Source organism: Apteryx rowi, unplaced genomic scaffold (genome assembly GCF_003343035.1).
Source record: "Apteryx rowi isolate R43461 unplaced genomic scaffold, aptRow1 scaffold_54, whole genome shotgun sequence".
NCBI lineage: Eukaryota > Metazoa > Chordata > Aves > Apterygiformes > Apterygidae > Apteryx > Apteryx rowi.
In genome coordinates this window covers 1,073,579-1,086,972 of record NW_020450805.1, presented here as the reverse complement: position 1 = coordinate 1,086,972, position 13,394 = coordinate 1,073,579, and the positions used below count along the sequence as shown (strand labels likewise).

Here is a 13,394-nt window from a genome sequence, read left to right as displayed (position 1 = left end):
CTATCCATCTTTACAGTGCTTTGTCTCAAATGTGGCATGTGATCCCTTACCTTCATTAGTATTACCTCTGTAAGTTGCTAATTCATGTATCTGATTTGACATTTGAATTACCTTATTATGCAGCATAATAAAATAAATATATTAGGATATATTAATTTGTAAAAGACCATATCATACGCTCTTTATTTAAATGGTAAATATGTCATTAGAAGAATGAGCAAAACACAGTGGTGGCTTAGCAGTCTTTCAGTGAGTGTGAAAAAGTAGGTCAGCCAAATTATAATTAAGATGCACAAAAAAACCCCAGCATGTGGCGTGGTTACTAAAGATCTCAGTCGTTCTACTTCCTACATGCTCAGTGATTTTGTTTATGAAAGGATGGGGTAACTTAGCAACACTTTGAAAAGTGAAGGAATTTTTTGTTGAATGTTTGCTTTCCAACTTTTCTCACATGTGCTAGGAGCCATAATAGCAGAGCTTTATTTTCATGTCCTTTCAAGTATGTGTTTTTAATTCAGAGACTCAGATGGACTCACGGAAAAACAAAAGAGGACAGTTAATTTTTATTAGTCTGAGTTCAGTATTACAAGCTGTTAGTTGCATATTCCTTTATAAATCTGAGACCCTCTGATATTTTTGGCATCAAAATCTTGTTTTCCTAGTAGCATCTCAAATTTGACGTTAAATTCATCAGAATACAGGAATTTGCTGGTAGCACTAACGACAGTCCCGTATATGTTGTGTTGAACGGAGTATTACAGCACAAATGCAAGAGAACGAACAGTAGTTTATATTCCATGAGGGTGTGAAGAGATGTTTGTGATTAATAACTTGAGAACTAATCAAACAGCAGAGCTTTGAAGGGTGTCATGAAAACCTTTTACTTGTTCGTGAAAGGTAACAGGAAGCAAACAGGGCATTTTAGAGAGGTGTGAGTGTGGAATGGAAAGACCGTGAAGATGAGCTTACCATACGCTGGATGGACTAGAGAGGAACTGAGTAACATCTGAATCCAAAGCGCTAAGACAGAGGAGGAAGAAGACTGAATAGATCAGGCTATTCATTGTTAAGCCATAGTTTTTTTCGTTTAAACTTAGTGTTTATGCTGTTAAATTAAATAACATTTTGAGGATGAGATGGTGTTTCCTTTCCTCTCTCCCTGGCAGCAGCAGTGTTTGCAAAGGCTTGTGTTTGCAGTGCAACTCAAAAGAAAAGTTAAATTGTAATTTATTGAAAAACCCTTGTAACTTGAGATAACAAAGTGTATAAAATTGAGTAGGGTCTGTCATGCCCAAAGATAACAGGTTTTTATGTGTTCAGCCCATCTTTTGTGATGTATGGCTATAGTCTTGGAGAGCTGTTGTAGACAGAAGCTGGTAATGGCACAACTCTTTCCAGTTATATTACATAAGGCTCTGCATCAAATGGTACAAGTGTATGAACTATACTCCCCTTAGTCTTCTGTCCTTCTATCTCCAGTGAATCTGCCATCAAGCATGCTTATATTAGTGACTGGTGCTCCTACAGGCATGCTGTATAGCAGCGGTAAACTAGTAAGTTTGGATACTGCTAGTAAAAACCTGGAATTCAGTGCTGACTAACCTTTTGGGTAGTTAAACTGATTTTGCAAGCAGCAATGAATTCTTTGCTTCCAATCATGTTGCTAGGTTGGAGTGCATGTAAACAAACCTTATTGTAGACATACTTTTGGATACATGTATGTGCAGCGTTAAGAAGAAGTAGTCTCATTTTTTTGTTAGGATGTCCTCTGTATTTGTTGTTCCCATTAGCTATTCTTGTATACTTTTTTTGCTGCTTCTTCAGAGTCTTGTGTATTTTATAGGGGAACTGGGGAAGAGCCTGAGTTTCTGTGTTACTTTTGCATTATACATGCGTGAATGATAGCATACTCTTCCCTCCTGTGGCTAATTGTGCTTATTGTTCTGAGTCATGCAGACTTCAAGTACAAGTATTATGTTCAGAGGGCACCATTTATTGGGAAGCGGGGTGATTACCTTTAGAATGTCTATTTTTTTCTGCATCCTTTTATATCTTTTTGTCCCCAGCTGCTTGAGAGATTGTTTAGTATTTTGAAAGTAGATAATATGCTTTTGTTAATCAATATTGTATAAACCTATGTTTCTGTATGTATTTTTGTTTCTTTTCTTGCAGTGGAAGCTTTAACATTCCCTCCTTCTTCAGGAAAGTCTTTCATTATGGGAACAGATGAAGCCCTTGAAAATGAGCTGGGTCTTGGAGAGCTCGCAGGCCTTACAGTAGCCAATGAGGCAGATTCGCTGACTTATGATGTAAGTGGTTTTTAATAGTAACTCAAGGTCCTACTGTCTCTACGTGCTGAAGGCAGGTGGCAGTTACATCCATGTAGACTCAGCAGAAAAATTTCTCTTGTTTAAAATTATGCTGTCAAAGGAGATCACAAGTTTTTCTTGAAATATCTGTTTTCTCCCTGTGCAGCAGCCTTCAAGCTGTCTTCAAGCCTCCCTCCTACAGTCCTTTGCATGCTGTTTCATTCAAATACTTGAAAGCTGAAAGTAACTGTAATTGGCGATAGTGATATAGGGCACTGTACACCCAGTGATGGAGTTGGGTTACATGCAACATCAGGAATAGCATGGCCAGTGGATTGAGGGAAGTTGATGTCTTCTCTGTTTGTGGCTGGTGAGGCCATACTTATATCCAGTTTTAGGCCCCTCCACTTCAAGAGGGTTGTGGAAAAACAGGAGAAGTTGAGGGAACTTGACTTGTTCACTCTGAAGAGGCTAAGAGGTGCTACAATAGCAGTCTGTAAGTGTTGGCAGAGTGCTTATACAAAGATGACAGAGCCAAACCTCTTGGTAGTGTTGGGTGATACAGCAAGGGGCAACAGTCACAAATTGTGGCTTGGGAGGCCAAGCTAGGTTTGGCATTATGAAAAAGATACTATATAGGAGAGTGGTGCAGCATTGAAGCAAATTGCCCAGAGAGACTGTGGAATTCCTGTCCTTGAAAGTGTTTGAGACTTGGTTAGGGAAAGCTATGGCTGACTTTATCTGATGTTGGTGATAGTCAAATTTCAAGTGGGAGGCTGAACCAGAGGTCTTTAGGTATGAGGCCTTTGTAGTCAGCACTTTTTTGGTTGTGTGTGCAGCACAGCACTCATAAGTTAATATATATGGCTGCCTTCTATTTCACTTTTCATGGAAAGCGTTTCTTAAAATTGCTTCTTTGCAGCCATATGCAATTTCTGTCTGTATTTCTCATTTCTTGCAAGAAGATACTTTGTATATTACTTTAATCACTTGCTCCTTTGTGATCTGACAACTTCAGATGAGTCTGGCCATTGCATTGTCCAGCTCTGTCAAAGTTGAGGCAATTCAGAATTGACTGAGTACTGCATGTTGGAGGGGAATGTTATCCTTCAGCAAACCTGACTGTTTATAAGTAGTCACTGTCTGGGATTTTACTATCACAAGTCAAATCGAAGACTTCAAACATAACATGCAGGTCCTTACTCTGAAGAAGCTCTACCTTTGTATGTACTTGTAGAGACATATATTACATAGCTGATACAATTTACACACAGTCTATGAATGACACGGCAGAGGCGTGTGTGTGACTTTTTGTGAATCATCAGGATTGCAATGAAATAGAACATCCCTGATTTTAAATTCGGTATCTTAGTTTTATCTCCTAATTTGTGCTCAGCATGAATTTTTTTGTTAATCTTGCCCAACTCTGTCTCCAAAAAGATGATGTACAAGTTCCACTTCTTCTCCGGTTACACATGAAATTTCTGCTGAATTTTTAAATTTAGAGATGATGACAAACCTAATCTATCTGTACAAAATCTTACTGCTTTCACTGGTCAGCTTCATTGTTCAGTTGTCCATAAAATCTCTAGTGTCATTTGTTCATGTCTCCACATCTTGAAGGAACAGCTTTCATTTATGAAATCTAGCATTTCTTTACACTCCCCACCATCCCTTCCTCCATGGATGGGAGTAGTAACTTCAGTTTGTTCGCTGATTAAATGCCTTTATTAAGCCAATCACTGTGATCGGGAATTCATAGTCATTCTTACCTCACTCCTTATCTTTTCTAGTGTTGACAATTTTAAAGTTCTTATTTGGGAAGCTCCTCTCTCTTGTTGCCGTCATCTTTATGGAAGCAGAATAAATGATTAATTTTTCCATTTCAAATTCCCCTGGGAGTTTAGCTTAGAGGTAATACAATCTGTCTGTACTCTGGAGTACTTGATACCTTTTTTCAGATGCTAAATGTGAATCAGGTGTTTAGGAGGATTTCTTTTAAGTGTTGATTTTTGAGAATGACGTTGAAAATTTTTCATGTGGATCAATCTTTAATTATGTCCTTTTATAAGTTGCAGACACTTTCTTATTTTGAGGCCTTTTCTTCCCACTTAAGTTTTTACGTGGGTTCCTTTCTTCCACAAAATGGGAATATTAGCCTATTTCATTTCATAGTTCATATATTTAAAATGTTGCTTGGGCTGTCTTTAAATTAAAGAACAGTTTCAATTAGTGTAGATTATTAGTTTATTAATTAAAATAAAATTTTTCCCCCTTTGTGTATCTGTTCTTAGAATATCCAACAAAGTGAAATTTCCCAGCTTGCTGGCCAATACAGTCTTAAATTTATCTGTTCTTTTTCCATGCTAACAATATTACAGAATTTTGTCTTAAGTGTTCACTTTAGTGGGTTCTTTTTTCTGTTAAGTTTTCTGGGTAGATTAAGAAGCTTCATTAAAAATTATAATAGACTATGTTGTGAGTACAGTATATAAGAGTACCTAAACTACAAATTATTTTACAGTAATTAATACCTTGGAGTTTTAGTATGGGGTTTGCAGTAGCTCTTGTTTGCCTACAGCTTTGATCAACAAAAGTATCCGTAATGTTACCTGCATATCATGGCTTTTTCTGGAATTTCCAAGTTGTTTATATAATATAGAGTTAAATACTTGCAGACAGCATTGCTATGACTGGCAAATACTAGCACTGCCAAATTGGGTGCTAACTTTGGGGTACAAACCCCCGCAAAGACTGATTTTCAAATCTGTTAATAGCTCACTGTGGTATTTTAGTGGAGAAAGAAAAAGGAGTCTGGCTGCTTTGTTTTTCCCAACTTTTCATGGCCCTTATGTGACTCTTAGATGAAAAGGAGTGATGATAGTGTGGGCTGCCTGTGGGGCATCTGCCCTTGGTCTCACCGCTGCTACTGCTCTGTGGACTGGTACTGCCCTCTGGCTGTTTGCCAGTGTTTAAATCAACCATCTGGGATGCCTTTGGAAATAAATTTTTGAACGAATTAGAAATAAATTGAGAAAACTATCTTGTCAGAATTTGCATAAGAATTTGGGATGTCTGAGATAGCTGTGTGGGTCTGACAGATAAGCACAAGCCCTGTGCTTCTGGCATGGTCAGGGGGGTTCCCTCAGTTATCTAAATCAGCGTTAGATACCTGTGTTTAGGCAACTGAATTCTACTCCGGATATGTATGATTACTCTGTACATGTATTACCCTTTTTGCTGAGACATTCTTGGCCAATCTCCAGAAAATCTGGCAGAGCTGCCAACTTTACAGTCCTGCCCCTTCCTTGCACCAGCTCCAGCATTTGTGTGATTTGTCACTGAGCCAACAGAGCTCCGTAAACTGGCAAAGAAACTGAACTGTCTAACTGAGCAGACAGTACGTAATTACTAGGAAGTATGATGAGACTGAGCCTGCTGGTTGTTTTGCATTGTTTCTCATTGTTTGAATGTATAGAACTCTCTAAAGGGAAGTGAGTGAGTAACAAAATTTAAGAAAAGGTACTTCTGGTTTCAAACTTTTCGTACCTTGCAAAAATATCCAAAATAAAGTATAGATTCCCAAAGTGGCTCAAAACAGCTGTCTTTTCTTTGCAGTTAATATTACTAAAGTATTTGGAGTTATCTGTAGCTTTCAATATAATAAAGTCATCAATATTTGAATTAGTTGTTTATATTAATATTTATTTAATAGACCATTTGCAGTGGTTATGGCATGGTAAAATTAACCATGGCAGCGATGACTGACAAAGTCCTAAAAGTCTGTGCAGCGTTTTATGTCAATATTTGTTCAGAGGAACAATGCCAAAATAACTGTTATTTCTTAAGGGCTTTCTTTTAGATCTGTTAAAAATGCTCTTACTGCCAAATAATTGTGTCTGTATATATGATAGTTTATTACATGCCAGTTACAGTCCTCAGGTGTATCCAAGTAATTTTTGCCCCCTTTTTTTTTTTGCTGGCGAGGCTTGCTTGTTTTGCGTTATTACAAAGCCTGTACTGCCTCAGGAGAACGGGTTAGATTGTGTTTCTTTGTGCCCTGCTAGGCATTTTCCTTAGATCTTTACTTAAGAGACTCCCTTGTCAATGGTATTTCAGATATTTATGGAACTCGGCTTGGTTGAGTCAGGTCTAGTGTTAATGAATGAACCAGTAGGTATAGGTTGACCTTCAAATCCCAAGCCAAGTTTACAGTGGTATCAGTCAGGAAAGTTATTTTTCAGCTTTCAAATTATGAAACTTAACAGAAACGCAGTGTATTTCAGGTTTGCACAGAACACTTTACTGTGGAGGTGTACTTGCTGTCTGTTTTTGTGGAATATCTTCATATTCATTTTGAACTGTCTAATCAAGGTCAAATGGACTGTTGCTCAAGAACAGGTTGTTTTGGAAAAAGGGTGAGGTGATCTGACATTTGAAAATACCAAAGCCAAATTCTGATTTTGTCCTTTCTTGGTGCCCTCCACATTAATTATGGTTTTGACTTTTTTTTTAATAGATAGCAAACAATAAGGATGCATTGAGAAAGACTTGGAACCCCAAATTCACTTTAAGAAGTCACTTTGATGGAATAAGAGGTCTGGCTTTTCATCCAGTTGAACCAGTCTTAATAACAGCTTCAGAGGACCATACATTAAAAATGTGGAATTTACAAAAAACAGCCCCAGCAAAAAAGTAAGACTTTTTTGTTTCCTTTGTTTCCTAAAAACATTTTTATTCATTATTTATGGAAATAAAATCATAGATGCAGCTTCTTTTAAAATTCCTTAGAGTTAATGGGAATTGTTCTTTGACTTTAAGAGTATGGAAACTAGCTGTTAAAGAAGGATGGAGACTTCTAAAGAGTGCCAAGAGAAAGTCATGCAAGTTCATGAGTGCTTTTTCATTTTCAAAGACAAAAAAAATATTCACTTTTGTATTTTTCTTGTAGCTAGCATGGCATGTCAGTTTACTAATGAAAATATTTGGACGTGGCCTGTTTTATATTAGTGTGCTTGCATGCGTGTAACACATAAGAGACAGTGTACAAAGAAGCCTAACAACATGTCTGACGAAGTTTGAATTTGTGTATGTATACACACATGCACACACATTCACCCACACACAGATTCAAACATGGGCTGACATGTTATTAGGTTCTTTTGTACACTATCTCCTTTGTGTTGGTGGGGACTTCCAGAAATGAGAGTAAATCCGTGGCAGGGCTAATGTAATAAGTGAGTATACCATAAATTTTAGGAAGAAAGGACAAAACATGGCCTTCCTGCAGTCCATAATAGGCAGCCCCTGGTTGGTAAAGTTTAGATTAAGGGTTTTGAARCTGTGCTACATCTTCGGTATAAAACCAAGGGGTCTTAAGCTCCCTCCCTCTGGTAGGGGCTGGGAGCACTTAATGATATTTTCCCTGATACTGATGACACTCTCATTCTTCCCCACCACTGAGGTACCCACTGGTTTGACTGGTGTGTGAGGGCTCATATACAGCCTGCCTCCACCTTGAAGGTCTTTAAACAAGAAAAAAAGAAAAAAATCTGTTATGTTTTGAAAGAATACAAAGAATTACTAGTCACATGAAAAATCATGTTGGGAGAGGGAGTTGTGGGAGGACATTCAAAAGAGCTAGATTTTAAGAACGTAGCAATTTTTGGCACATTTTCATAAAATATTTCTAGGAACATTGTGTAAGGTCAAATACATGTTAATGTCTTCCTGTGCTTCATTTAGGAGTGCTTCTCTTGATGTAGAGCCAATATATACATTCAGAGCGCATAAGTGAGTATTTGCTAAGAACATTGTCTTGTCTTATTTTGAGAAAAGTAAGATTTTTAAACAGACACAGATTTTTTTTTCAGTAGTTTCCAACATGTCAGCTAATGATATCATGTGGTGCTCTTACTTCCCACCTTACTTATTTTAAATATCTGCATATGCTCAGTTCCTTTCTACATAACTATTTACATCTGGAGCTAGGTAAACCACCATTTAAAAAAAAAATCAAAACTACAAATTATATGGCTCAAATGTGATCAGGTTTTCTGTTCATCWTTGCAGCTCTTGCCTTTTTGCTCAGTATTGCATCTATAGAATGAAGCTGTTTTCAGTGAATTAAAATCTACTGAATGGTTTTCATGAAAGAGTCTTAGATTTTTAAAAGGGAGAAAAGCTATTTAAACAAAATAGCAAAGCTTATAGTTTAAAAGTGTGACACTGTTCATGTTTCATGTGCTTAATGATTAAATTGTTCTGACTGTAATTATTTTACTAAATATTGTGGAGGTTTTTTTGTGGGAGATGTTGTAGCATTTGATCTGAAATATGCAGAATTTTTATTGCAGCTAGTGAATTGTATTTAACAAGAAAGTGTGAAGATTGGGTTATCATTGTTTTTTCATTTAATTAATGAAAATGTTAATAGTCAACTTGTTTTTTGTGGGTTTTATTCCAGTGGGCCAGTGCTCTGTGTGGTGATGAGCAGTAATGGTGAACAGTGTTACAGTGGGGGAACTGATGGCCTCATCCATGGCTGGAATACAACCAACCCAAACATTGACCCCTATGACTCTTATGGTACGTTGCTATCAGACATACCAATGAAATGATACATCTAGAGACTGCTCTGTGGCTAAAAAAAAGTATAATTTCTAGGAAATTCTTCTTTTGAAAATTTAAAAGAGAAAATGGAATGTTGGCTTCAGTTACTAGAAGTAAATTTTTGTTTTAATACTGATTGAGAAGGTCAGCTTGATGCTTTCATAAAAAGGGCCTTGATCTCATCACAATTTTGAGAAACAGCTAGGTTGAAAAAATACTGGACCTAAGCTTTGGCAAGTACAGCAAATGTCTATTTTAATGTTCTTTTCTTTTACAAATTGCTGTGCATCTGAAATAAAAAGAGATTGTATAGTCTGAGACCAAAGTTCTTAATATTGTTGGCAAACTACCAGTTCAGCAAGGTTTACCAAATCTGAATGTGTCAGCCTTGTGTCTGTGTTTTAAAGCATTCTTAACTTCTCATAGCTTCAGACATGATGGGCCTCAAAGCTGACTTTTGGAAAAAGGGACATTAATGGCTGCTTGAGAGTTGATTTTGAAGTCAAAGTCCGTGTTGCTGACTAACTTGATATGGTCCCTTTTGTTGAAACTTTGTTTTGTTCTATTAGTTGCAAATTATCAGTTGGATAACTGAAGTCAGATATGCTGATGAAATTCAATTGTCTTCACACCAGGATAAGTGAGCTTTCTGCATTGATAAGACCTATCTGCTCTTTTTGCTTTATGGGCTAGCTTATTAAGGCTGATCCGTAAACAGAGACCAGGATACAACTATTGATGTAATCTACGTTTTGTTTTGAATGTGAATTGTTGTTGTTCTCTTTGCAGATCCTTCTGTTCTAAGGGGTGCTTTTGTAGGCCATACAGATGCAGTGTGGGGTCTGGTATACAGTGGAGCACACCAGCGTTTCCTGTCCTGTTCAGCCGACGGCACTATACGTTTATGGAAAGCTACAGAAATTGCTCCAGCTCTTAATATATTTAATGATAATCAAGGTACAGAAAAGTGTCCTACCTTAAAGTTTATGAGTGTCTATGTTCAGGCTGCCATAATTTTGTCCACTGAGTAGAAAACTTTCTTGTCTGTTTTGGTGGATCTTATATTTTTATGAATATTTTTGGGGGGAGTGAAGTTTGGGTCCCTTTTCCTGTGGCAACAGTTGAATAGATACCTGTACACAGGGGGACAGTCGCACGTATCTAAAAGCCAACTCTTGCAGCTTATTTGCTGCTGTTACTAGAGCCATGGAGGGTGATGCTTCTAATCTGCAGTTCAGATTGACGCTAAATTTCCATTAGGCCTTTCTGGTTTGCCCAGAATGAAAATCCCCTTCCTCTCCCTCAGTGGTTTGGAATAGCCAGTGATTAGATCCAGACTAGGGTTAAATATCTTTTCAGATTAGATTCCTTATGCTTCTAACACGGTAATTCTGGTTCAATTTCTGATTTTGTGCATTAACTAAAAAGCAATAATCTGGCCATCCCAAATGCTGCTAGTTTAAAAGAAAATAAAAAAACGTTAGTCCTTTGGATTTAGTTACTGAAATGTGTCATGCTCAGACCAAAATCCCATTGTTTAGAGCCTAGTTTCTTAAAGCTGCTGTTTCAGTAAGTGCGCTAGAATGAGCCCATTAACACTGCCAAATTCTTGTAGAATTGATCATTCTAAAGGTAATTTATTAACTGAGGCAGTTGCATTGCTCTTCAGAACAATTTCAAGGCAAAATAAATTTCTACATAACTGAACTGAGTGAGTTACAGTGTAAAGCTGATAGATCTGCTGGGACRGTTTCTTGTTATTTAAAAGGGACTGAGCAAAATAGAAATGTTTCATGTAGTTTAGTTCTGGCAGAACTGTCTCCAAAGGTCTGCAGAGTTTTGTCAGAAATCTGAATGGTTTACCGCTGGCTTGCCTGCCTGTCTACTTTGAAGCCTTCCTGGCAGAGTTTTTTGTTTGAAATCGTTAAATTAATGGGGACCGGAGGGGAGGGGAAGGGGATCTTGCCTCTCAGAGCTCTTTGTTTTTCTGTGTTGTTTCAAACTGGAATGAAACCCAGTTGTGAAATTCCAAGATCCTCCTTTGAAACTCAGTTTTCCCTCTGGCTTATTGCAAAGCTTGAACAAACTCTTTAAAATACTCAGCAGCTGTTGTTTAAATCCTTTAGATTAACCATGGTAGGTTTACCAGGATAAGTGGGAAGGTCAGTGGCAGAAGAGGTCGCTTCTCACTTCAGAAACAATACAGGTTTCCTTTTCACTCCATTCCTTTTTGGCCTTGTTGGAGGATCTGTAGATAAGTACCATCCTTCATGAGCACACAGGCAGCGTGTCCAAGATATTTCTCTTGGGAATCTTAGGTTTAGGTAGAAGCAGTGATGATATTCCTGCATTAGCTGGATCCATGGACATTAGGATACTTAACCTTCAGTGTCCCACTCTGTACCTCCTCCTGCTGCTGCTCCTCCTAACATCTGTTGGGACTGTTTTTGTTCTTTCAGATAGTGGGTGGAGAATAGTAAACTTGAGAAAAATTCTAAGGGATATGTCTTGTACCCAAGTCTGTCGATCTCAGCTTCTGTCCTGTAGTGTTCAGATAGCTACAGTGTAAAGAGGAGATCAGTTGTATTACTGTAGTAGGCAGGTTGGAAGAAGCTTTGTAATATGAGTTGATAATTTATATAAATAACTTCCCATGCTGACAGTATCGTTGTATAAATTTGCACCTGGGAAACTTTTCTGGGGGGGTTACTAATAACTTTATGATTAAAATAATAACTTTAATCACCTGTGTTGTGGTTTTACCACTTCTATTTCAAATCTTTTTGCTTGATACAGTGGAGGTTTGATTGAGAATTGGTCTTACAGCTGAAAGAAGGAAAGGATGGAGGTGGTTTTTACTTTCCAGTAGATTTCAGAGTATACATTTGCCCCAGCCCCCATACAGCATCTTAGCAGAAAATGTTGTTGATACGCATATCAAAGAAATAGGATAAAAGTAGTGATCAAACAGACAATCTAGATTCTTGGTATAATGTAGATTTTAAAATCTATAATAAAATGGCATGCCAGGCTTGAAGTAGTAATTTGATATAATATGTCCAAGACGGCAGCCAGTGTTTCAGCATTTCAGGTAGTGTTTTGGAGAAGAAATCTGTATTTGTTTTAAGGTCACATAACTTTTCCTTTCATAAAGATGATCTTTTTAATATCTAAGTGCTTTGTTTGTTTGTTTGTTTGCTTGTTTTGACTATATCTTACAGAAGTGTTTTCTAAATTATTTTCTAGAAATGGGAATCCCTTCATCAGTAGATCTTGTGAGCAGTGACCCAAGCCTCATGGTAGCATCATTTAATAGTGGACACACTAGCATTTTTAACATGGAGACACGGCAACGAATTCTTACCCTGGAGTCTGGAGTAGATACTAGTACGTATCAAAAAAAAGAAAGAAAGAAAGAAAGAAACTTGCTTGCTTAAGATCAGACACTGTTAATGGTCTTTTTAGTGCTTTCAAAATAATAGGCAGACACTGTTATGGTAGCTTATAATATGAGTTATGTTATAAGCTGCATTTTAAGGTGTAACACAAAGTTGTTATTACTATACCAGACCTCATGGGCACTTCAATAGCAGAAGGATGCATGTACTTCTGAAAGAAGGTAGAAGAAGAAACCACACGCTGTGAATTATTCTTCAAGGAATAATAACACAAGGAAAAGCATTGATTTTTCCAGGTTTCTTTAATAGAGCCCAATGATCTTTGCAGGTTTATGATTTTCCAATATCTCTCTGGTTCAAAATTGCACAAAAATAGTAATATCAGGAAAATATAAAGTTGATTTTAGTTTTTAAAAAATGGGGGAGGAGGATTCCCCCCCCCAATATAGCTTTTTTTTTTTTTTTTAATGTATGCTTCTAGCTCATTTGCTGGTAGGGTTTGTTTGAGATTTTCACTGTAGGAGAACAGCAAAGCTCCAGTGGAAGAGAGTATTCACAGAGTTCCATATAATGCCTTGGATCATGGCAGTGGCCAATATCAGATGTTTTAGAGGAAACTAATAACTCTGCTATCAGGATATTACTTTACCTCTGCATTTGGAAAGAGACCAGTATGAGCTGAAGCACAAGGTTTCATATTCAGGCTAAAATTGTACCTGATAACAATATAAATGCTCAGTCTTTTCTTTTCTTTTCTTTTTTTTTTTTTGAACCTTATTTTTTTTCCCCAAAAGTTTTCTATGTCAATGAGTCTGCTGTTTAATTATATTTTTAAAAGGAAATAACCCTTCTTGCCAGCTTTGCTCCACTGTTTTAAAATAGTTGAACGACTCCATTTTTTAAGGGGGAACAGAAACTCCCACCTCCCTCCTTAATATCATTTCTTGTTGTACAGAAGTTTATATCATCTTTGTCCCTGTGTGGAAAAGAAAAATCTTAAATCACTTATCTTTATTTAGTGGAAGTTCTTTCTCCTTTTTCCTCTTTCTTGCCTTTTTTTTTTTTTTTTTTTTTT

General features: G+C 37.1%; 1 protein-coding gene across 4 annotated transcripts in view; it reads left to right on the top strand.

Annotated features, from left to right (window-relative positions):
- The window catches only part of STRN (striatin), a 73,741-nt gene that overhangs the window by 48,024 nt on the left and 12,323 nt on the right, over positions 1 to 13,394 (top strand). For all 4 annotated transcript variants that reach the window (XM_026081173.1, XM_026081172.1, XM_026081171.1 and 1 more), the window contains 6 exons: positions 2,173 to 2,309; positions 6,829 to 7,004; positions 8,055 to 8,102; positions 8,776 to 8,897; positions 9,711 to 9,878; positions 12,168 to 12,308. In XM_026081173.1, the coding sequence (XP_025936958.1) occupies positions 2,173 to 2,309; positions 6,829 to 7,004; positions 8,055 to 8,102; positions 8,776 to 8,897; positions 9,711 to 9,878; positions 12,168 to 12,308 (792 nt within the window). The remainder of the gene's footprint in view (positions 1 to 2,172; positions 2,310 to 6,828; positions 7,005 to 8,054; positions 8,103 to 8,775; positions 8,898 to 9,710; positions 9,879 to 12,167; positions 12,309 to 13,394) is intronic.